At 51.1% G+C, this 21,417-nt stretch overlaps 1 protein-coding gene across 1 annotated transcript; it reads left to right on the top strand.

The window, feature by feature from the left end:
* The first annotated feature begins 16,505 nt into the window (after nt 1–16,505).
* On the top strand, nt 16,506–21,398 carry LOC112104843. The gene is made up of 6 exons (XM_026656723.1): nt 16,506–16,634; nt 16,836–16,890; nt 19,182–19,230; nt 20,132–20,270; nt 20,638–20,760; nt 21,232–21,398. The coding sequence occupies exons 1-6, from the start codon at nt 16,508–16,510 to the stop codon at nt 21,396–21,398; spliced, it is 660 nt and encodes a 219-aa protein (XP_026512508.1). The 5' UTR covers nt 16,506–16,507.
* The last annotated feature ends 19 nt before the right edge of the window (nt 21,399–21,417 follow it).

Here is a 21,417-nt window from a genome sequence, read left to right as displayed (position 1 = left end):
TCAATGGGAGCTGCATCTCTGCACACCCCGGGCTCTCTGACCCAGTTCTACCGAGGCTGAGGAAAGTCAGCTCCGTGCAATGAGGAAGAAACTTTGCTGGCTGCATGCGATGAATCAGCGATTTCCCCATCCAGTTTGGCTCACTACCCATCCCCTTCTGTTTGCTGAACTGAAATGACGCATTGTGCAAAGCTGGCAAACTGGGTTGTGATTGTGCAGCTTTTCTGGAATAACTAGTCTGGTAGATGCAGCAGAGAGCTGGGAGCAAGACCTGAGGCTTGAACCAAAGTCAGCAAAAGCCAGGCTATGAGCAGAAGGCAGACCTTGTCATGAAGCAGACACTTGCCTATAAGTTCATTGTCCAGCACAGGAACTCGGGAAAAACACACTCATGTCTAAGAAGTATGAAGTATCAGAGGGGTAGCCATGTTAGTCTGGATCTGTAAAAAGTGACGAAGAGTCCTGTGGCACCTTATAGACTAACAGACGTATTGGAGCATAAGCTTTTGTGGGTGAATACTCACTTCGTCAGATGCATGCCTGCATCTGCGTCATGCATCTGACTAAGTGGGTATTCACCCACGAAAGCTTATGCTCCAATATGTCTGTTAGTCTATAAGGTGCCACAGGACACTAAGAAGTATGAGGTACTCATGTAAACACCTTCCAGAAGGCTAGCACAGGTACACCCCAACAGAGAGTCATGGCATAAACCCATTCCTTGGAGATGGTACAGGACCACACTGACCCCGCTCCAGACAAGAACAGGAGGACAGAATTTTGCATGGAGATGTTTTATTTGAACCAGCAGGTACAAAGTGGAGGGTTGGTAACTAACCATGTCAGGAATGTGATACGTAACTTGTTTGTATCAATGTATAAAACAGAAATCATAGTGGGGCACCTTTGTCCAGCTGAGGGGTCAGCGGAAAGTTCCACCGCTGACTGAGCGGGTACCATTGTCTCGGGCATACATGTGGTAGCGTACCCATGACCACAGAGTCAGGGTGCTAGGACCATGTCTCATCGACAACTAACCTGGCCGAGCGCCTTCACCACCAAACCATGTCTGTGGTCTTTCTGGGTAGTACGTTCGAGATCTGCTGGGCCAGCTACCTATGCAGAGCTGGGACGGCATACGGAGAGAACACACACATGCCCGCTGACTGACAACAGTAGAATTCAGGTAGTCGGGAATGACTCTAACTTGACTTATCTGAGGAATAAAAGTGATTTTATTCCAGAAAGAAGTATCCACGGGGGAACTATTCCTGAAGAGCTATTGCAGAGTATACCAGTCTATTTCCCCATGTAGTCAAGGCCAGAATTTGTCTGGCTTCAGCTTCTATCCATTCCATCTTTTCTGCCTTTTTTTTTTGCTACATTAAACAGCCCTCTGCTATCAGAAATCTTTCCCCATGTAGACAATTACAGACTGTGATCAGGTCACCACTGAACCTTCTGAGGGGGGAAAGACAATAACAGCAACATGGATATGGCAGAAGTGCTAAATGACTTTTTTGTTTCAGTTTTCACCAAAAAGGTTAGTAGCGGTCAGACGTCTACTATAGTGAACACCAGTGAAAATGAGGTAGGATCTGGGGCTAAAACAGGGGAAGACCAAGTTAAAGATTACTAGGCCCTGGTCTACACTACGAATTTAGGTCGAATTTAGCAGCGTTAGGTCGATTTACCCTTGCACCCGTCCACACGACGAAGCCATTTTTGTCGACTTAAAGGGCTCTTAAAATCGATTTTCTGTACTCCTCCCCGGCAAGGGGTTTAGCGCTAAAATCGACCTCGCTGGGTCGAATTTGGGGTAGTGTGGACGCAATTCGATGGTATTGGCCTCCGGGAGCTATCCCAGAGTGCTCCATTGTGACCGCTCTGGACAGCACTCTCAACTCAGATGCACTGGCCAGGTAGACAGGAAAAGTCCCGCGAACTTTTGAATTTCATTTCCTGTTTGGCCAGCATGGCGAGCTCATCAGCACAGGTGACCATGGAGTCCCAGAATCGCAAAAGAGCTCCAGCATGGAGCAAACGGGAGGTACTGGATCTGATCACTGTATGGGGAGACGAATCCGTGCAGGCAGAACTCCGTTCCAAAAGACGAAATGCCAATATATTTGCCAAAATCTCCAAGGGCATGATGGACAGAGACTACAACAGAGACACACAGTAGTGCCGTGTGAAAGTTAAGGAGCTGAGGCAAACCTACCAAAAAACAAAGGATGCAAATGGTTGCTCCAGGTCAGAGCCCCATAGATGCCGGTTCTATGATGAGCTCCATGCAGTTCTAGAGGGGGGCCCTACCACTACCCCACCACTGTCCGTGGACACCTGCAAGGGGGGAGTCTCACGCAACAGGGATGAGGAGTTTGAAGATGAGGAGAAGGAGGTTGAGCATAGCACACAGCAGGCAAGCAGAGAATCCCTTCTACCTGGCAGCCAGGAACTGTTCATCACACTGGAGCCAATACCCTCCCAACCCTCCCAAGGCAGGCTCCCGGACCATGAAGCCGGAGAAGGAACCTCTGGTGAGTGTACCTTTGTAAATATAATACAGGGTTTAAAAGCAAGCGTTTTTAATGACTAATTTACCACGCCAAGCCAGTAGAAAGTAGTCTGAAATCACTGCAGAACAAAACCTTGCAGCAAATGGGCCCAGGCTTTGGCTGTTTGCCTTTGGCTGAAAATAAATCATCCCCGCTGTTAGCCTTGCAGTGGGGGGAGGCCCGTTCATGCTGAGCTGTTCGCGTTTGGCTGACAGGGATCTTCCCTGATACTAGCCACGCGGTGGTGGTGGGGGGTGAAGCGATCATCCCAGAGAATTGGGAGGGGGGGAGGTTGGATTGTGCTGCACATTCACCCTAAAACCGCAGCCCCTCCTTTTAAATGGCCAACCCAATGGGCTTTGCTTGGTATGGGAAAGGAGGGCGCTGCTGTTTGAAACCATTCCCACATGTTATGAAGGTTGAAGAAGCCGAAACCCTTTGCCTTACCATGGCTGCCTGCAAGCCGAATTCTGTTGCCCAGCTGAGTGTGTGTGATGTCTCACACCAAACTGTCAGGCACGCAATATAAGAGGCAAAATGCGACCTTGTAGCAAAAGCACATGTGCTATGTAATGTGAATCGCTTGATTCAGTGTGAAATAGTCTTCCCTTTGTTCTCTAAAATGTATCTGTGATGTTACAGTCTATATGATTTTATAAAAATATGCTAATGAGTGAATATAATGTAACTGGAATATGCTTCATGCAAAAGGTCTCTTGTAAGGTATCATTACAAAGCTTATAATCTACTGAGTTTGATCATCCAATTTGTATAAAGGTAACACTCTTGTATCTGAAACTAGAAATATGAAATATAACTCTGAGGGCCTATTGTAATTATGCAAAGTGTGGGCCATTAATAGTGGTTTGGAATCTTGATGACTCCCATTAACCAGGACAATTGACTGAATGGCTCTGTTTGCAGGCAGGCCTTCCTGTGAGTAGGCTGGGAGGAATGAAGGCTTGGGGTCTTAGTGACATGTGATCATGTCACCTGAACTGGAATCCATCTTTAACCTGGTACTTTTCCAGTGAGGAGGGGTGGGAACCCAGAGGGACAAAGGATTCCTGCCTTATGCAAAAGATATATAAAGGGGTGGAACAGAACAAAGGGAGAGAGAGGAGCCATCATGAAGAATCCTCTAGCTACCACCTGAGCTGGAACAAGAACTGTACCAGGGGAAAGAATTGTGCCCAGGCCTGGAAGGTGTCCAGTCTGAGAAAAAAAACTTACTGAAGCATCTCTAAGGGTGAGATTATCTGTATTCAGTTTAATTAGACATAGATTTGCGCGTTTTATTTTATTTTGCTTGGTGACTTACTTTCTTCTGTCTGTTACTACTTGGAACCACTTAAATCCTACTTTCTGTATTTAATAAAATCACTTTTTACTTATTAATTAACTCAGAGTATGTATTAATACCTGGGGGAGCAAACAACTGTGCATATCTCTCTATCAGTGTTATAGAGGGTGAACAATTTATGAGTTTACCCTGTATAAGCTTAATACAGGGTAAAACGGATTTATTTGGGTTTAGACCCCATTGGAAGTTGGGCATCTGAGTGTTAAAGACAGGAACACTTCTGTTAGCTGCTTTCAGGTAAACCTGCAGCTTTGGGGCAAGTAATTCAGATCCTGAGTCTTTGTTGGAGCAGACGGGAGTGTCTGGCTCAGCAAGACAGGGTGCTGGGGTCCCGAGGTGGCAGGGAAGGCAAGGGTAGAAGTAGTCTTGGCACATTGGGTGGCAGCTCCCAGGAGGGTTTCTGTGATCCAACCCATCACAGTATCTTTTTAAATAGTACTCTCCCTTTTTTTTCCTCCCGTAGCTACAAATGTTTCTACACTCCCCCTATCATCTCCGTCCCAGAGGCTAGTGCAGATTAGAAGGTGAAAAAAATGCACTCATGACGAGATGTTCTCAGAGCTCATGCAGTCCTCCCGCACTGAAACTGCTCAGCAGAATGCGAGGAGGCAAACAATGGCAGAGTCCAGGAAAGCGTTAAATGAACGCAATGAAAGGAGGGAGGAGCATGCTGAGAGGAGGCAGGATGCAATGCTGAGGATAATGGGGGAGCAAACTGACATGCTCAGGCGTCTGGTGGAGCTGCAGGACAGGCAGCAGGACCACAGACTGCCGCTGCAGCACCTGTATAACCTCCTGCCCTCCTCCCCAACTTCCATATCCTCCTCACCCAGATGCCCAAGAACATGGGGGGGAGGCTACAGGCACCCAGCCACTCCACCCCAGAGGATTGCCCAAGCAACAGAAGGCTGGCATTCAATAAGTTTTGAACTGTAGTGTGGCCTTGTCCTTCCCTCCTCCACCACACCACACGGTGCTTCCCTCCTCCACCACCCCTCCTGGGCTACCTTGGCAGTTATCCCCCCATTTGTGTGATGAAGTAATAAAGAATGCATGAATTTGAAACAACAATGACTTTATTGCCTCTGCAAGCGGTGATCGAAGGGGGGAGGGGAGGGTGGCTAGCTTACAGGGAAGTAGAGTGAACCAAGGGGGTGGGTTTTCATCAAGGATAAACAAACAGAACTTTCACACCATAGCCTGGCCAGTCATGAAATTGGTTTTCAAAGCTTCTCTGATGCGCAGGGCGCCCAGCTGTGCTCTTCTAACCGCCCTGGTTTCTGGCTGCACATAATTGGCCACCAGGCAATTTGCCTCAACCTCCCACCCTGCCATAAACACCTCCCCCTTACTCTCACAGATATTGTGGAGCACACAGCAAGCAGCAATAATAATGGGAATATTGGTTTCGCTGAGGTCTAACCTAGTCAGTAAACTGCGCCAGCACGCTTTTAAACGTCCAAATGCACATTCTACCACCATTCTGCACTTGCTTTGCCTATAGTTGAACTTCTCCTTACTACTGTCCAGGGTGCCTGTGTATGGCTTCATGAGCCATGGCATTAAGGTGTAGGCTGGGTCCCCAAGGATAACTATAGGCATTTCAACATCTCCAACGGTAATTTTCTGGTCTGGGAAGTAAGTTCCTTCCTGCAGCTGTCCAAACAGACCATAGTTCCTGAAGATGCAAGCGTCACGTACCTTTCCTGGCCATCCCACGTTGATGTCGGTGAAATGTCCCTTGTGATCCACCAGTGCTTGCAGCAGCATTGAAAAGTACCCCTTGCAGTTTATGTACTGGCTGACAAGGTGGTACGGTCCCAAGATAGGGATATGCGTTCCGTCTATCACCCCACCACAGTTAGGGAACCCCATTGCAGCAAAGCCATCCACTATGACCTGCACATTTCCCAGAGTCACTACCCTGGATAGCAGCAGCTCAGTGATTGCGTTGGCTACTTGGATCACAGCAGCCCCCACAGTAGATTTACCCATTCCAAATTGATTCCCGACTGACCGGCACCTGTCTGGCATTGCAAGCTTCCATAGGGCTATCGCCACTCGCTTCTCAACTGTGAGGGCTGCTCTCATCTTGGTATTCTGGCGCTTCAGGGCAGGGGAAAGCAAGTCACAGAGTTCCATGAAAGTGTCCTTAGGTATGCGAAAGTTTCGCAGCCACTGGGAATCATTCCAGACCTGCAACACTATGCGGTCCCACCAGTCTGTGCTTGTTTCCCTGGCCCAGAATCGGCATGAACCTGCCCCGTTACCACCATGATGTCCAAATTGCCAGGGCCCGTGCTTTGAGAGAAGTCTGTGTCCATGTCCTCATCACCATCGTGATCGCACTGTCGTCGCCTCCTCGCCTGCTTTTGTTCTGCACATACTGCAGGATAATGCGCGAGGTGTTTACAATGCTCACAGCAGCCGCGGTGAGCTGAGCGGGCTCCATGATTGCCATGGTATGGCGTCTGCAGGACAGCAGCAGAGCAGAGTTGCAGCGGAAGCGGTGGATGACAATGGTTAGCAGACCTACTGCACCATCTGCTGCCAGCAGCACCCAGGACACAACAGTGGCGGTGTCAGTGAGCTGAGCTGAGCGGGCTGCACGCTTGCTGTGGTATGGTGTCTGCGCGGAAAAAAGGCGCAAAATGATTGTCTGCCATTGCTTTCACGGAGGGAGGGGAGACTGACGACATGTACCCAAAACCACCCACGACAGTGTTTTTGCCCCATTAGGCATTGGGAGCTTAACCCAGAATTCCAATGGGCGGCAGAGACTGCGGGAAATGTGGGATAGCTACCACAGTGCACCACTCCGTATGTTGATGCTAGCCACAGTAGTGAGGACGCACTCCGCCAACTTAATGTGCTTAGTGTGGACATATGCAATCGACTGTATAAAATGGATTTCTAAAAATCGACTTCTATAAAATCAACCTAATTTCGTAGTGTAGACATACCCTTAGACAAGTTAGATGTCTTCAATTTGGCAAGTCTTGATGAAATACATCCTAAAATACTCAAGGAGCTGCCTGAGGAGATATCTGAGCCATTAGCGATTATCTTCGAAAAGACATGGAAGACGGGAGAGATTCCAGAGGACTGGAAGAGGGCAAATATAGTGCCCATCTATAAAAAGGGAAATAAGGACAACCCAGGGAATTACAGACCAGTCAACTTAACTTCTGTACCCAGAAAGATAATGGAGCAAATAATTAAGCAATCAATTTGCAAACGCCTGGAAGATAATAAGATAAGTAACAGTCAGCATGGATTTGTCATGAATAAATCATGTCAAACCAACCTAATAGCTTTCTTTGACAGGGTAACAAGCCTTGTGGATATGGGGGAAGCGGTAGATGAGGTATATCTTGACTTTAGTACGGTATTTCATACTGTCTCGCATGACCTTCTCATAAGCTAACTAGGGAAATACAACTTAGATCAGTGGTTCTCAAACTTTTTGTATTGGTGACTCCTTTCAGACAGTAAGCCTCTGAGTATGACCCCCCCATTAAAAATTAAAAACTAAATTTTAATATGTAACACTATTTAAATAACAATTTTATAAACCTAATGTTTAAAATGATTTTAACTTTTCTCACTGCTTTTAAATTAAGACTAAAACACATTTTGATTGAATTATTATTATAAGCAGAAAAGTTATTTTTTAAAAAACAGTTACTGTTTAATACGGGGGGGAGGGGCGTGAAGAAACTTTGTTAATAGCACTTTTCACAGAAGACTTACTAGCACCCCATTGCCACCTTACTTCTGCACTGCTGCTGGCGGCAGGCACTGTCTTCGGAGCTGGGGGGCCGGAGGGTGAAGGCAGTGTCATTGCCAGCAGCAGTGCAGAACTGCAGAAGTATGGGTGGCAATGCCATATCATGCCAACCTTAGTATTCTGTGTAACATTTGATCTTTGAGCTTGGAGGGGTGACTAAGGCAAATTTTGGGGTGGTTATAGCCCCCACAACACCCCCCCCCCCAGTGCTGCTCCGGGCATCGAGTAAGCTGACAGCTAAATTATAAATTACTTTTTTTTTTCAGATCTGAGTGTTCTGATTGGTCTGCGGTTTAAGGCAGCTCTTCAACTGTTGAACAATCAAGCCCTCTCATGTTGTCTCAGTCCCAACTTTTTAGTCTCAAGACAACAAACCTGCACACGTGATACTACAATCCCCAGAGTCCCATTTCCTTAAAATGGTGCTAATGCAAATATATATATTGTTTAGGAACAATGATTGCTGCATTACCCATTTACAATACTTTTTGAAGTAAACACACTACATTGCAACGGAAATGTGTGCATCATTTTCTAAAATGTTATATTTAAATTATATATTTTATAGCAGTTGCTCTCTGTTTTGTGAATAATTGTTCTTGTACAATTGCAGCAAGTGTGGTTTAGGTTGGACATTAGGAAACACTTCCTGTCAGGGTGGTTAAGCCTTGGAATAAATTGCCCAGGGAGGATGTGGAACCTGCGTCACTGGAGGTTTTTAAGAGCAGGTTAGACAAACACCTGTCAGGGATGGTCTAGATCAGTGGTTCTCAAACTTTAGCAACCCGAGGACCCCTATTTTGATTTAAATATTTTCAGCCCTAGGCCCCTCCCCCACTTCACCCGTTCCCCCAAGGCCCCATCCTCCTGCCCCCCTGCTCACTCCATCCCCCCTTCCTCCGTCACTCGCTCTCCCTCACCCTCACTCACTTTCAACAGGCTGGTGCAGGGGGTTGGGGTGCGGGAGAGGGTGAGGGATACAGGCTCTGGTAGGGAGTTTGGGTATGGGGTGCAGACTCTGGGCTGGAACAGGGGGTTGGGGTGCAGGAGGGGGTGAGGGATGCAGGCTCCTGCTGGGCAGCACTTACCTCTGGTGGCTCCCGAAAGCGACCGGCACATCTCTCTGGCAGTGGCTCCTAGGTGGGGGGCCAGGGGATCTCCATGTGCTGCCCCTGCCCGTAGGCACCACCCCCAAAGCTCCCATTGGTCGCAATTCCCGGCCAATGGGAGCTGCAGAGACGGCGTTGGGGGCGGGGGCAGCACGCGGAGACCCCCTGGCCACCGCCCAGGGGCCACAGGGATATGCCAGACACTTCTGGAAGTGGAGTGGTGCCAGGGTAGGCAGGGAGCCTGCCTTAGGCCCGCTGCACTGCTGGACTTTTAGCGCCTAAAATCTACCAGTTTGGCTTCAGTAGCCTCTCGGAGATAGAGGAGGAGGAGTTGATTAGCGGGGCCGGCTGACCCCTTGGAGTACTGTAGCGGGGTGGTGACCCGCTCCTGCCCTGAAGGGCTTAAAACAGCCCTAGGAGAGGGCGGTGGCAGGGCAATGCAGCAAGCCTCAGCTGCTTGGGAAAACAGCCACAGCTGGGGCCACACCCCAATCAGGCCGCAGCTGGCCTTATAAAAGGATTGCAAGCCAGGAGCTCAGGCAGTCCCTCTCTAGTGGTAGAGAGGGGAGGACCCGGCTGGCTGGGAACTGAAAGGTACTGGAGTAGAGCAGTGCTGGGGAATAGGGCAAAGGAGCCGGAGAGCTCCCGCCTGGAAAACCCCCAGGCTGCAGGCCTTGTCTAAGGCTTAATAGGTACTGGGGTTGCAGGGGTGCAGCCCGGGGGTAGGTGGAGGCAGCAGGTTCAAACCCCACCTTGCTGCTGATGAGTGATACGGACTGCAGTTTGTCCCAGTGTGTGGGGGCTAGATGAGGACTGGCAGTGAACACTGAGGCAAGGTGGGGATGAGGGTGGGAATTCCCCTGGGAGGGGAGCCCAGAGAGTGGGGTACTGCCAGGAGGCAGCACCCAAGCTAAAGGGGCACCGGGATCCAGGAGGGACACGGGGGCCAGCGACAAGCGGGACATCGGCCTGCAGAGGGCGCGCCAAAGTCTGGACAAGCTAATTCCCTGGACGACCAGCAAGAGGCGCCGCAGGGTGAGTCGCGCCTCGCTACAGTACCCTCGGGGAATGCCAGGGGTCTGTGAACCCCAGTTTGAGAAACACTCATCTAGATAATATTTAGTCCTGCCTTGAATGCAAGGGACTCTCGAGGTCCCTTCCTACACTTCTATGATTCCCTGTGTTAAGCTAAATAGATTGAGCTCCTTGAGACTTTCACTATAAGACATGTCTAATCATTCTTGTGACTCTTCTCTGCTCCCTTTCCAATTTATCAACATCCTCCTTGAACTGTGGGCACCAGGACTGGACACAGGATTCCAGCAGCGGTCGCACCAGTGCCAAACACAGAGGTGAAATAACCTCTCTGCTCCTACTCAAGATTTCCCTGTTTATGCATCCCAGGATTGTATTAGCTCTTTTGGCCACAGCATCACACAGGCAGCTCATGTTCAGCTGATTATCCACTATGCCCCCCAAAGCTTTTTCAGAGTTGCTGCTTCCCAAAATAGAGTCCCGCAGCCTGTCAGTACGGCCTAGGTTCTTTGTTCCCAGATATGCACATTTACATTTAACCCTATTAAAATGCATATTGTTTGCTTGCGCCCATTTTACCAAGCGACCCACATGACTCTGTATCAGTGACCAGTCCTCTTCCCTATTTATCACTCCCAGTCTTTGTGCCGTCTGCAAACTTCATCTGTGATGATTTTAGGTTTTCCTCCAGGTCATTGATCAAACTCTTCAATAGTGCGGGGCAAGAACTGATCCCAGCAGGCCTCAAATTGTTCTTGGGGCACTTTCTGCACTTCCTCTGGTTTCTCCTCTGGTGCTCTCCTCCCAGCTTCCCCTGGCTTCGGGTCAAATTGGGCCTGGAGCATCCCAGAGCTTTGGAGGGAAAAGGGGGCTCAGACTCCAAAACCAGATCCACAATTCACAGGTCACCCCCCAGTCCCAACCTCTCTATTGTGTCTGCAGGAAGCGTGAGGTGCCCAACCCCCACACGCTGTTGCCGGGAGTTCAGATTCCAGATCACAGCTCCGAGCCCTACCCCAGCTTTGGTCTGTGGATCCCTACGCGGAGAGATGAGACGATGAAGTGGCTGGGGGAGGATGTCTCAGTGTGTTTCCAGGTACGAGGGGCCCAGTTCATACTGCTGTGCCTTTGCTCTCTACGCGTTGAGAGTATAAGACAGCCATGCGGATGCAGCTGGCTTCCAACTAACCCAACACGCCAGGGCATATATACACAGCTGCTCTGGGCCGTTCTGGTGGCTTTTGCAAGAGAAGACACAGAACACGCGCTGCAGACAGCTGCCTCTCCTTCCTGGCAGGGCTCTGGGTTTGGAGAGCCCTCAGCAGCACATCCCAGCATGTGCCGAGTGCCAAGGCTCTCCCTCCTGCTGCGGTCAGCCGCGTGCTGTCAGCAGCCAGTCCCAGAGCAAGGTGCTGCCTGTCGGACAGCTGGGTATTTATCAAGCATTGGCCGTTGGTTGCTGCCCCCCTTCTCTGGTTAGGGGTACAGCTATCCCTGTGCCCAGATGGCTCAGAGGGTCCTGGTCAGCGTGGGGTGGAGGGTGGCTTGCCAAGGAACTGGTTAGATGGACCGCTCCGCTTTTCAGGGCACTTGGTCTGAGCGAGGTTCTTGGGCCCTCAGACAGCAGGGCTCAGTTCAGAGTTCACTCTTTGGTAGTTTGGGCTGGTAGCCTCCCGTGGGGCCAGAAGAAAGCGATAGGGATCCCTCGGCACCATGACTTGGGACCTCAGATCTGAGGCTCTGCTATCCCACCAGGAGTGGCGGCAGGGGTCCCCCCCTTCTGGAGAGACAGGGGTGACAGCAAGGGGAAACTCTCACACCCTAGTTGTTGGGACAAGGACTGGTCTGATCTGCTTAGGTGGGGTTGGGAGTGAGGCTAGGGCTGCTGCACGCGCAGCTCCTTGCTGGAAGGGGTCTGGTGGGGCACCGGCAGAGCAGTGGGGCTTGGTGTTAACACCCCATTGAGATGCAGGGAGTAGATCTCACTCCTCCGAGCACCTGCCATAGGCAGACGTCACTGTGTCCGTTACACCTAGGACAGCTCCCCCCTCTCAGAGCGATTGTCTTCCAAAGTGGAGTAATGATACCGGAATAGAGCATCCACATGGGAATTATTCCAGCCGAGCTAGAGCCAAAAATTATTCTGGTACAGCTATGTTGGGATTCCCCTGTGCAGACAAGCCCCTAGGCTCTCTGCAGACTCAGGCAGCTGTGGCTGTGTTGAGTACACTTGGGACAGCTCCCCTGCTCAGAGCAATGGGCTCAGGCTCTCTGCAGACTCAGGCAGATATCGCTGTACTTAGGTCAGGGTGTTGAGCTTTTCTTGGCAGCCATGTGGACTTTTTGTTTACTATATGAAAGCTGAGCTTCTATAACCACATGACGCCAGAATTGGGACCCTAAGCTCTGGCCTCAGTCCAGCCCTGGCCTCCAGCACATTTATGACCCTGTTCAAGCTCGTAGCTGCTTCAGGCCTGTCTCAGTTCTCTTTCCAATCCCCAGCTTAGCCCGGGCTTGGACTCCCCAGCCGGATAGCAAGGGCTCTTGGCTGTGGCAGGAAATGACCTGCAAGGAATTGCAATTTAGCCAATTCCTTTGGTTGGAGGGATCGAGTCATTCAGCCGGGGCTGGGCCATTGAGCCGCCTTAGCTGCTCACTGAGTGCTCTGGTCTAGTAGCCTGATCACAGAACACGCTTCACCAGATCAGAGAGCAGGTGGGGCAAGTTCTCATATAACACAGCACCTGAATTGCCAACGGGGGGCCTTGTCTGGGGGCCAGGTGGCATGTCAGCGGAAGGGTGTCCCCATGGGCACTGCCTCAGACCAGGGTCCGTAATGGGTGCAACTGGACCCTCCAGGGCTTGTTGGCAAATTCAGTCTTTGCTAACAGGGTCAAACAGGTCTTATGATCACTGGCAAAGAGGTCTTAATAAACCAGAGATGGAAGTTATGAAAATCAGCATACCTAGCAATGACTTTACCTACGGGGAAGGGGAAGCCTAGAAAGCTGTTAAGAGATGGACTTATCTGGGGAGCATCATTCGAGATAAGGGTGATTGCACGTCTGAGGGAAAGCCCAGCATCAGAAAAGCAAAGACTGTGTTTCAAAAACTCAAGGCAGGCTGGAAGGCAGGGGCGACGGATCCTTCCTAAAAGTTTGTGTGAGTGTGGGGGGGAATTGAGGCCCCGCCCCCTCTGTGGCCCTGCCCCACCCCTTATCCCTGAGGCCCCACCCCCCGGTCAAGCCGGAAATCGGAGCCGGGCTGGGGAGCACCCTCCACCGGGGTCATGCTTGGGCCCCCGCATCCTGGGCAGGTGGAGTGTCCACAGCTGCCCAGGCTCCCCGGGCCACTCTTACCAGGGCCGGGCTCCAGCTTCGGGCGTGGCTGGACGTGGGGCGTGAAGAGGAGAGGCAGGGAGCTGAGCCCATGATGAAAAGTGGCCTGTCAAGATTCCTTTGCCCCCCCCCGTTCCGGCGCCCCGCTGGAGGGCCTGTGTGGTCAGTGAAAACACCAGACTTTAAGGTCTTTAGAAGCAATATCCTAAGCCTCCTCCATAGGGAGCAGAGCCTTGGCAAAATAACTCCATCCAAAGCAAACTGAGCAGCATTCAATGCAGGTGTCTGAATAGCATATTCAGAGTCAAATGGCTGGATAATAGGCCACTAAACAAGGATTTATGCGGTGATCCCAGGGCAGGAGATAGGGAAGTCAACCTAGAGGCACAGTGAGTAGTATAATAATGGCTGAAGTGACATTATTACCGCTGAATATAAATGACCTGGGAAAAGGAGTGAGAGATGATTGGTGTCATTTGTCTTCTGCTTTATGCAGGGTCACACAGACCTGGATCTCGCTGCTACCGGCACTGCAGCTAAGTGCTGGGGGGTTGCTGGTATTCAAGCAGGGATTGGACCCGTCTACATTAGTGCAGCACCAGTTCGACTCTAACTGACGTCCATCGCTGGCAATGTGGAGTTTTGCTAGGACGGACGAGGGCTTTGGGACCCACCCCACAGCCCTCACCCCCCGCACCTCAACTCTTTGCCCCAGCCCTGAGCCCCTCCCACACCTCAAACCCCTCATCCCCAGCTCCGTTGGGTCGCGGGCATCAACAATTTTCTTCAACTGGGTCAACAGAAAAAAAGTTTGAAAACCACTATCCTAGTACAGAAGTTGCTGCAGAGGGAAGTGGTTCGATTTAGTCACAAACTGCTAGGAGCCAGTGGAAGCCAAATCTCCAGGGAAGGGTCAGACCCTGCCCTCATTAACCCCTGAGTAGCTGCACCAGTGTCACCGGGGGAGCGATTGGCCTCCAACCTTGGTATTTGTATCAGGGTTTCCCGGATGACCTCCCAGAGCCCATTGCTAATGACGACAGGTTTAGTTCATTGCTGGCCAGAACACCGTCCCAGTCAGAAGAGCTCACAGTCCAACAGGATGAGAGAGAACTGGCGCTGACTCTGAGAGCAAAAGGATAGTGCAGTGGTTCCTAGCGGTACTAACACAGAGGTATTTCGGCTCCTAACTCCCACTGAAATCAACAGAAGGTAGGAGCCTAAATATGTTTGGGGATGTAGGCCTGAGTCTCGGCATCTGTATATTGGGGATAACAGCACTGCCCTGCCTCCCCGGGGGCTGAGGATAAAGATTGCGAGCTGCTCAAGTACAGTAACTCCTCTCTTAACGTTGTAGTTATGTTCCTGAAAAATGCGACTTTAAGTGAAACGATGTTAAGCAAATCCAATTTCCCCATAAGAATTAATATAAATTAAGGGGTTAGGTTCCAGGGAAATTTTTTTCGCCAGACAAAAGACTAATATATATACACGCAGCATAAGTTTTAAACAAACAATTTAATACTATACACAGCAATGATGATTGTGAAGCTTGGTTGAGGTGGTGAAGTCAGAGGGTGGAAGAGGGTGGGATATTTCCCAGGGAATGTCTTACTGCGAAATGATGAACTAGCATTTGGCTGAACCCTCAAGGGTTAACACATTGTTAATGTAGCCTCACAATCTACAAGGCAGCACTAATGGAGGGAGGGGAGACAGCATGGCAGACAGAGACACACACTGTGTGTGAGAGAGAGGGATGTGCATTGCCCCTTTAAGTATGCTGACCCTACTCTAAGTACACTGCCTTTTTAAGTAGATCAGCAAGTTGAGACTGCAGCGGCTGCCAGCAAGCACCCTCTGTCCTGAGCCCTGTTGTGCCTCCCTCCCCCCGCTTCTTAATTTGGGGTATACATTTAAATTGGGGGGGAGGGATAGCTCAGTGGTTTGAGTATTGGCCTGCTAAACCCTTAGAGTTCTGTGGCAAAATCAGTACTTGGTCCTGCTAGTGAAGGCAGGGGCTGGACTCTATGACCTTTCAGGGTCTCTTCCAGTTCTATGAGATAGGTATATTTCCATATATTTTTTATAAAGCAAACAGGATGTTAGGAATCATTCAAAAAGGAATAGAGAATAAGACAGAGAATATCTTATTGACCTTATATAAATCAATGGTACGCCCACATCTTGAATATTGCGTACAGATGTGGTCTCCTCATCTCAAAAAAGATATACTGGCATTAGAAAAGGTTCAGAGAAGGGCAACTAAAATGATTAGGGGTTTGGAGAGGGTCCCATATGAGAAGAGATTAAAGAGGCTAGGACTTTTCAGCTTGGAAAAGAGGAGACTAAGGGGGGATATGATAGAGGTATATAAAATTATGAGTGATGTGGAGAAAGTAGATAAAGAAAAGTTATTTACTTATTCCCATAATACAAGAACTAGGGGTCACCAAATGAAATTAATAGGCAGCAGGTTTAAAACAAATAAAAGGAAGTTCTTCTTCACACAGCTCACAGTCAACTTGTGGAACTCCTTACCTGAGGAGGTTGTGAAGGCTAGGACTATAACAGCGTTTAAAAGAGAACTGGATAAATTCATGGAGGTTAAGTCCATTAATGGCTATTAGCCAGGATGGGTAAGGAATGTTGTCCCTAGACTCTGTTTGTCAGAGGGTGGAGATGGACGGCAGGAGAGAGATCACTTGATCATTACCTGTTAGGTTCACTCCCTCTGGGGCACCTGGCATTGGCCACTGTCGGTAGACAGGATACTGGGCTGGATGGACCTTTGGTCTGACCCAGTACGGCCGTTCTTATGTTCTTATGTTCACAAAGGAGACGAGCATATCACAGCCCCCGGTTTAGACGGCATGCTAGGGCTGTGTGGGGCTATGAAGAGGCATGGCTAGATGATAACTTCTGGCCTTGGAATCTCTGACATTAACATAAGGATACAAGCCTGGAGGAAAACATTGCCAGATGCTACAGAAAATAGGAGGAAATAAATAAGGAAAATAAGGAACGACGTCATATTGCAACATTTTACCTGCACCTAGAAATAGGCTGGGAGTGTGTGGGGCAGAGGTAAGACTGTATATTCAGTGATCACATTGCCATTTTTTTTACTTCCCTGAGTGCACTGAAGTAGTGATTTTGCATGTGAATAAGTAGCTGGGACAGTTCAGCTGAAGCCTTGCACAACAGCGAACTGGTCAAACCAGAGGTCAGTGAGCTGGCTGTCAAGATCTGCAGATAGAGACATTCCCCCCTCACTCTTCTTCTCCACTGTAGTCTCTGGGGCAACGCCAGAGATGGTCTCTTCCCTTCTTCTAGCTTTGCTGCTAACATGCTGCTCCTTTGATTGCTTTTCTTCCCAGAGCATGACAAACAACGGTATTTGGGCAACTCCTCCGCCAGGGGAAGATGAAGCAGAAGAGGGTAAATGGAGCACTGGGCGTTATAGAAATACACAGCCTGATGGGTGTCAGTCAGGTCCATCCAGCTGCGTCAAGAGACTTGTTCCAGCTCTTACTGTAGAAAAGCTCACTGAAGCAGGGTTAAGCCACTTGCTACGGAGCCCCATTGACGTCTTCTGTTGGCTGAATTAACTCACAGGCATTTCCTCTCTTTTCTGTTCAGATTTGTTCCTGTCACAAGTTCCTGAGACATCCACTGATCTGGGGCTGGACTCCAAGTAAGTGATCATGGGCGAGAGATGCTAGGTCAGCTTCTGTGTCAAATATCTAAGGGTTTGTCTCCACCTAGAAATCGACTGGAATGACTATTCCAGAATAACCCTCCATGCAGATCTTATTCTAGAATATTGACTGCATTTGAAACTACTACCTTATTCTGGCGTAACTTCCCCATGTAGACAAGCCCCCAGTCCCCACTGCCCTGCACCTTGTGCCATCATTTACACATGAGCAACATGGCAGCAACGTGCTACTATCCTGAGCTGGTGGCATTTTGCATCCACTTGCACAAGGGTAAATGATGACTTAAATTCTAAGGGCAGAAAGAAGGCCCTGAGAAATCTGAATGGTGATCTGTGTATTCCATCCTTATGGGAAGGTCCTATAGACTGTACCAGGCTGAACCCCATAGGGTCCTCCAGGAATGCAGGGGGGTTCCACAGATTTTATTCTGAAAGCTGATAGAATATAACAGAGAATAAGATCTTTTTAATGGGTTGTTTGAAGGTGGGTGATAGTGTTCTACTAAATCCTACAGGGAGATTAAAAAAAAACAACGATGGAAAGGCTCTGTCTATGGAACTCTGTAGGCCCTTCCATATGGGCACAGCATGGATATTGCACGCATACATGGTACGACACAACAAACTGCCGTTTTACGAGAGCAGACACTAGTAAAGGTTGCCAAACAGGTTCCCTTGCAATGTCTTGTTTTCTGATGCATGTAACTTTCTGAATTGCTCCTCCCTGGGGCTGAAATTTTCTGTGCTTGGCCTCTGCTCAGAGATGAATTGATTGGTGAGATTGTGAGCTCGCTGGGCCAGGGACTTTTTGTTCTATGTTTGTACAGCACGTGGCACCACGGCTGAGCTCCTAGGCACTGCCACAATGCAATAATAATATTAGTTTAATGTATGAATGAAACAACTGATCGTACACAGATCTTGAGGGTGTTACCGTTGCAATTGAATTATAACTCCCTGAGGTTGCCAACACACCATAATGCTCACTGATACTCGGTGGCATTGTTTTGTTGTGGAAGAAAGTTATATGGTATCTTGTGTTATCTTTGATAAATAGCATATGATCATTTAATTAAAGCCTGCACCATAATAATAATAATGTCCAAGGGGGGGAGCTAAGGGTAAATGCATACAGGGACAGAGTTAAAGCTGCACATTCAACCTGAAATTTGATATTTTCTTTCTTTTGGGTTCATAGACCCGTAAACCAAACTTTGTCTGAATGGAGCGTTTCTGCATTTGCATGAATGGAGCGTTTCTGCATTTAATTCTATAGTGTATTTTCATGTTAGAGCTTCTAGCAAAATTACATGGTATCTAGAGCTGAGAATAGCAGGAGTTGTTAATACGAGAGAGAGAGACTGAGGGGAGGTGGTAGAGACACAGGAAGAAGTGATTCGTCATCAACTGAGAAACGGGAGGAGGTGGAGTTGATGAGTTGGGGAAATACAGAAGAGCCTGGCTGCTGAATTCTACAGCCCATGTGCACAATTCTGGGCTCAGTTCATTGGCATCATGAATGTTGTGCCAGTGCAACGTGGGTATTAAATGCAATGGTGCAGGTTGGGCTCAGCTGGGACCAGTGGGCAAAGGGATATTAGTGGAAGGTGCTGTCAATGCCAATGGCCAGTGGGGATGTTAATTGCTGTGTCTGGGCTTCCGGCTCTCCACCGCCCCTGGCAGCAGGAGGCAATCACCGGGCAGGGAGCCGCAGGGAGCCACAGACTGGAGGAGGATAGGCTCCCTAGGAGCCAATGGTGGAGAACCAGAGATGAGGTAGTCAGTGCCAGTTTGGGGTTTGCCAAAGCTCGTGGCTGGGTTTGGGAGTTTCTAACCCAGAGGTGGTTCCGATCCAGCTGAGTCCCACTGATCTGAACCCTCATAATGGCACTGGGTTTCCTCCAAGTCTATTCGTGACATCCCAGCAAATGCAACAGATGCTGGAATCCTTGCTCAGGCAAATGTCCCCCGAGATCAAGAGGAGCTTTACCTGAGTAGGGACTTGGTAAAGTCCACCAGGCATTGGCCCTGCTGGTGCATTATGGGAAAATGGAGGACTGTCATGGGAGAGCAGACAAACTAGCAGAGCTGGGGGCAGTGGGCCTGGAGGAGGGCTGGGAGGGCAGCAGAGTGTCTGTGCTCACGATCTCAGACAGTAATTTCCTACCAAGGCGTAAACTGGGAGCGATGCAGACGCAGCTCCCGTGTCTGAGATCCTCGGCTCCCTCAAGGGAGAGAAATCTCACAGCTCCTTGTTCTTTCCCCAGTGACCCTGAGGGCCCCGTCTCCGCGGCAGGATCGGCCTCCACACACACGGTACTGATCTGCGCTCATGTCACCCTGCCCCGTGTATAAATGGCTGAGAGTCCCGGCCGAGCCCAGGGGCAGAAGCAGCCAGATACGCAGAGCGCTGGGCCATAGCGGGTCCCAAAGGGGCACAGCCTCCTGGTGGGGACCCAGCCTGGCCTCCTGGGCCCGCTCTGGGGCCCGCTCTGCAGAGGCTGTTCCCTGGCTCTACCCCCAGGGGCCTGTCGGGGGCAGAGCAGCGAGGGGTGGGATTGCCAGTGGCCCACTAGGTTAAGGGGGGTCAGTTACTAACTGACCCTGGTGTCTGTTATTCCCTGGCTCCGGCCTGGCTGGAGAAACCCCCCTTGCCCAGCACATCCTGCCAGCAGCTAACGGGCGCTGTGAGGCCTGGATCCTCCTGCGTAGGGCAGCCTGGGTTGGTCGAGCCCTGTTGGTGCAGCTGGGGTGACAACTTGGCCCCAGCTAGCCAGTCCGGAGCCTTCTCAGAGCGGCAGAGAGGGGTCACCTCCCGTAGCCCCCATGGCTGCATCCTGGACCAGGCCCTAGCGGGGAAGCATCCCACCCCCGGCAGCATTGCCAGTGGCCGGTCCACGGCCTTCCTCCTGCCGCAGCCATGGGGCGGGCGGCCCCTTTGGCGATTCCATGGGGAGCTGCCCTGGAGCTGGGCCAAGGGAGGTGAGATGAGGAACGAGCCGAGATCCAAGCCAATCAGGTTGCTTGGCAGGTGGGGCTCCCTCCCACCCCTGCACACCCCATGCCATGTGCTGCTGGCTGCCAAGATCTGAAGGGGGCAGTGGGCCAAAGATGGGCCCTGCTCTGCCCCCCTCCCCCATCCTGGCTCAGCAGGGCCAATGGGGCTCCCCCATGGGCCCAGCCTGCCTGAGAGCTGGTGTCCATCTGTCCTTCCCAGCCACCCCACTCCCACCAGGATATGACAGGCACCGGGCACACGTCCCCAGCACGGCCGGGAGCTGGGAGGACGCCAGGACCCTATTCCCAGCCCGGCAACAGCAACCTGGTGAATCTGTTCAACGAGTTCTTTAAACAGAGTAAGAACCCGCGGCATCCCCACTTTCCGGGGGCTGACTCTCCTCCACCCGGGGCACTGCCCACCCTGCCCTGGCCAGTGCCCCACCGCAGCCCAGCAGCCCACTGAGCCCAAGTCTAGCGTTAGATCTTAACGTGCCTGACTCCAGTAAGATCCAGCCAGGGGAGCAGAGAGGGGACAGGGGGGGCGGGGGGTTCCGGGGGGGGGGGGCGGCAGGGGGTGTGGAGGAGGTGCTGGGAGGGGCAGGGTGCACAGACAGAGCAGGCACTGGCAGTGCTCTGGTAGGGAGGAGGGGCAGAGTGCAGATCTCTTTACCCCGAGCACCCTCCTCTCCTGCCCTGTTCTCCCTTTGCCACGCTCTGTTTCAGGACCTACCATCATGGCCGTGCCAGGGCCCAGCCTCTTCACCCTACGCGACACCAGCCAGAAAGTTGTCCGCTACCACCACAACCGCCTCGTGGCCTCCCCCCAGACCGCCAACGCCCCCCCAGGTGGGCTGCAGGCCGGCTCCTCCGTGCTGCGCCAGCTCCTCCCGCACTACGCTGCCTGGCCTTCCCAACGGGCAGGGCAAGACAGGCCCTGACACCCCAGCAGGCACAAACACCTGGCCAGTCCAGGCGTGGGCAGGCAGTGGCTCAGGGACATTGTGGGGCCAAAACAGCCCCTAGGGTCACTTTGCCAGACTCAGGGACAAAGAGCCCACCCCATTCCTGCCCCTGCATTGGGGGGGCATCACAGACCAGCCACAGTTACCCCGCCTGTGCAAGGGATTCTCCCCTGGCTGCCAGAGCGGGACGGGGGTCCTTGCCCCAGGCAGTCCCAGTGGCCGAGGGCCAGGCCCAGGCCAGGAGATGGGCTGCGCTGCAGGGGAGGGGAATGATGCTGCACAGGTCCTGACACCCCCCACTCGTCTGTAGCTCACCCCCCATCCCGCTCCCCTCCTCGGTGCTCTGTGTTCCCAGAGAAGATCAGCGTGGTGCCCAACCAGTTCATGGACCCCAGCCATTTCCCCATCATTATGGGCATCAATGGAGGGACTCGCTGTCTGTCCTGCGGCACTTCGGCCCAGCCCACCCTCATGCTGGAGGTGAGCACCCATCACTGGGGAGTCAGGCCTAGGGCATTCTAATATCTTCCTAGCATGACCA

This window comes from Terrapene carolina, unplaced genomic scaffold (genome assembly GCF_002925995.2).
Source record: "Terrapene carolina triunguis isolate 2854851 unplaced genomic scaffold, T_m_triunguis-2.0 Scaffold49, whole genome shotgun sequence".
NCBI lineage: Eukaryota > Metazoa > Chordata > Testudines > Emydidae > Terrapene > Terrapene triunguis.
Note: the sequence above shows the minus strand (reverse complement) of the source record. Positions and strands in the feature narration are given on the sequence as shown.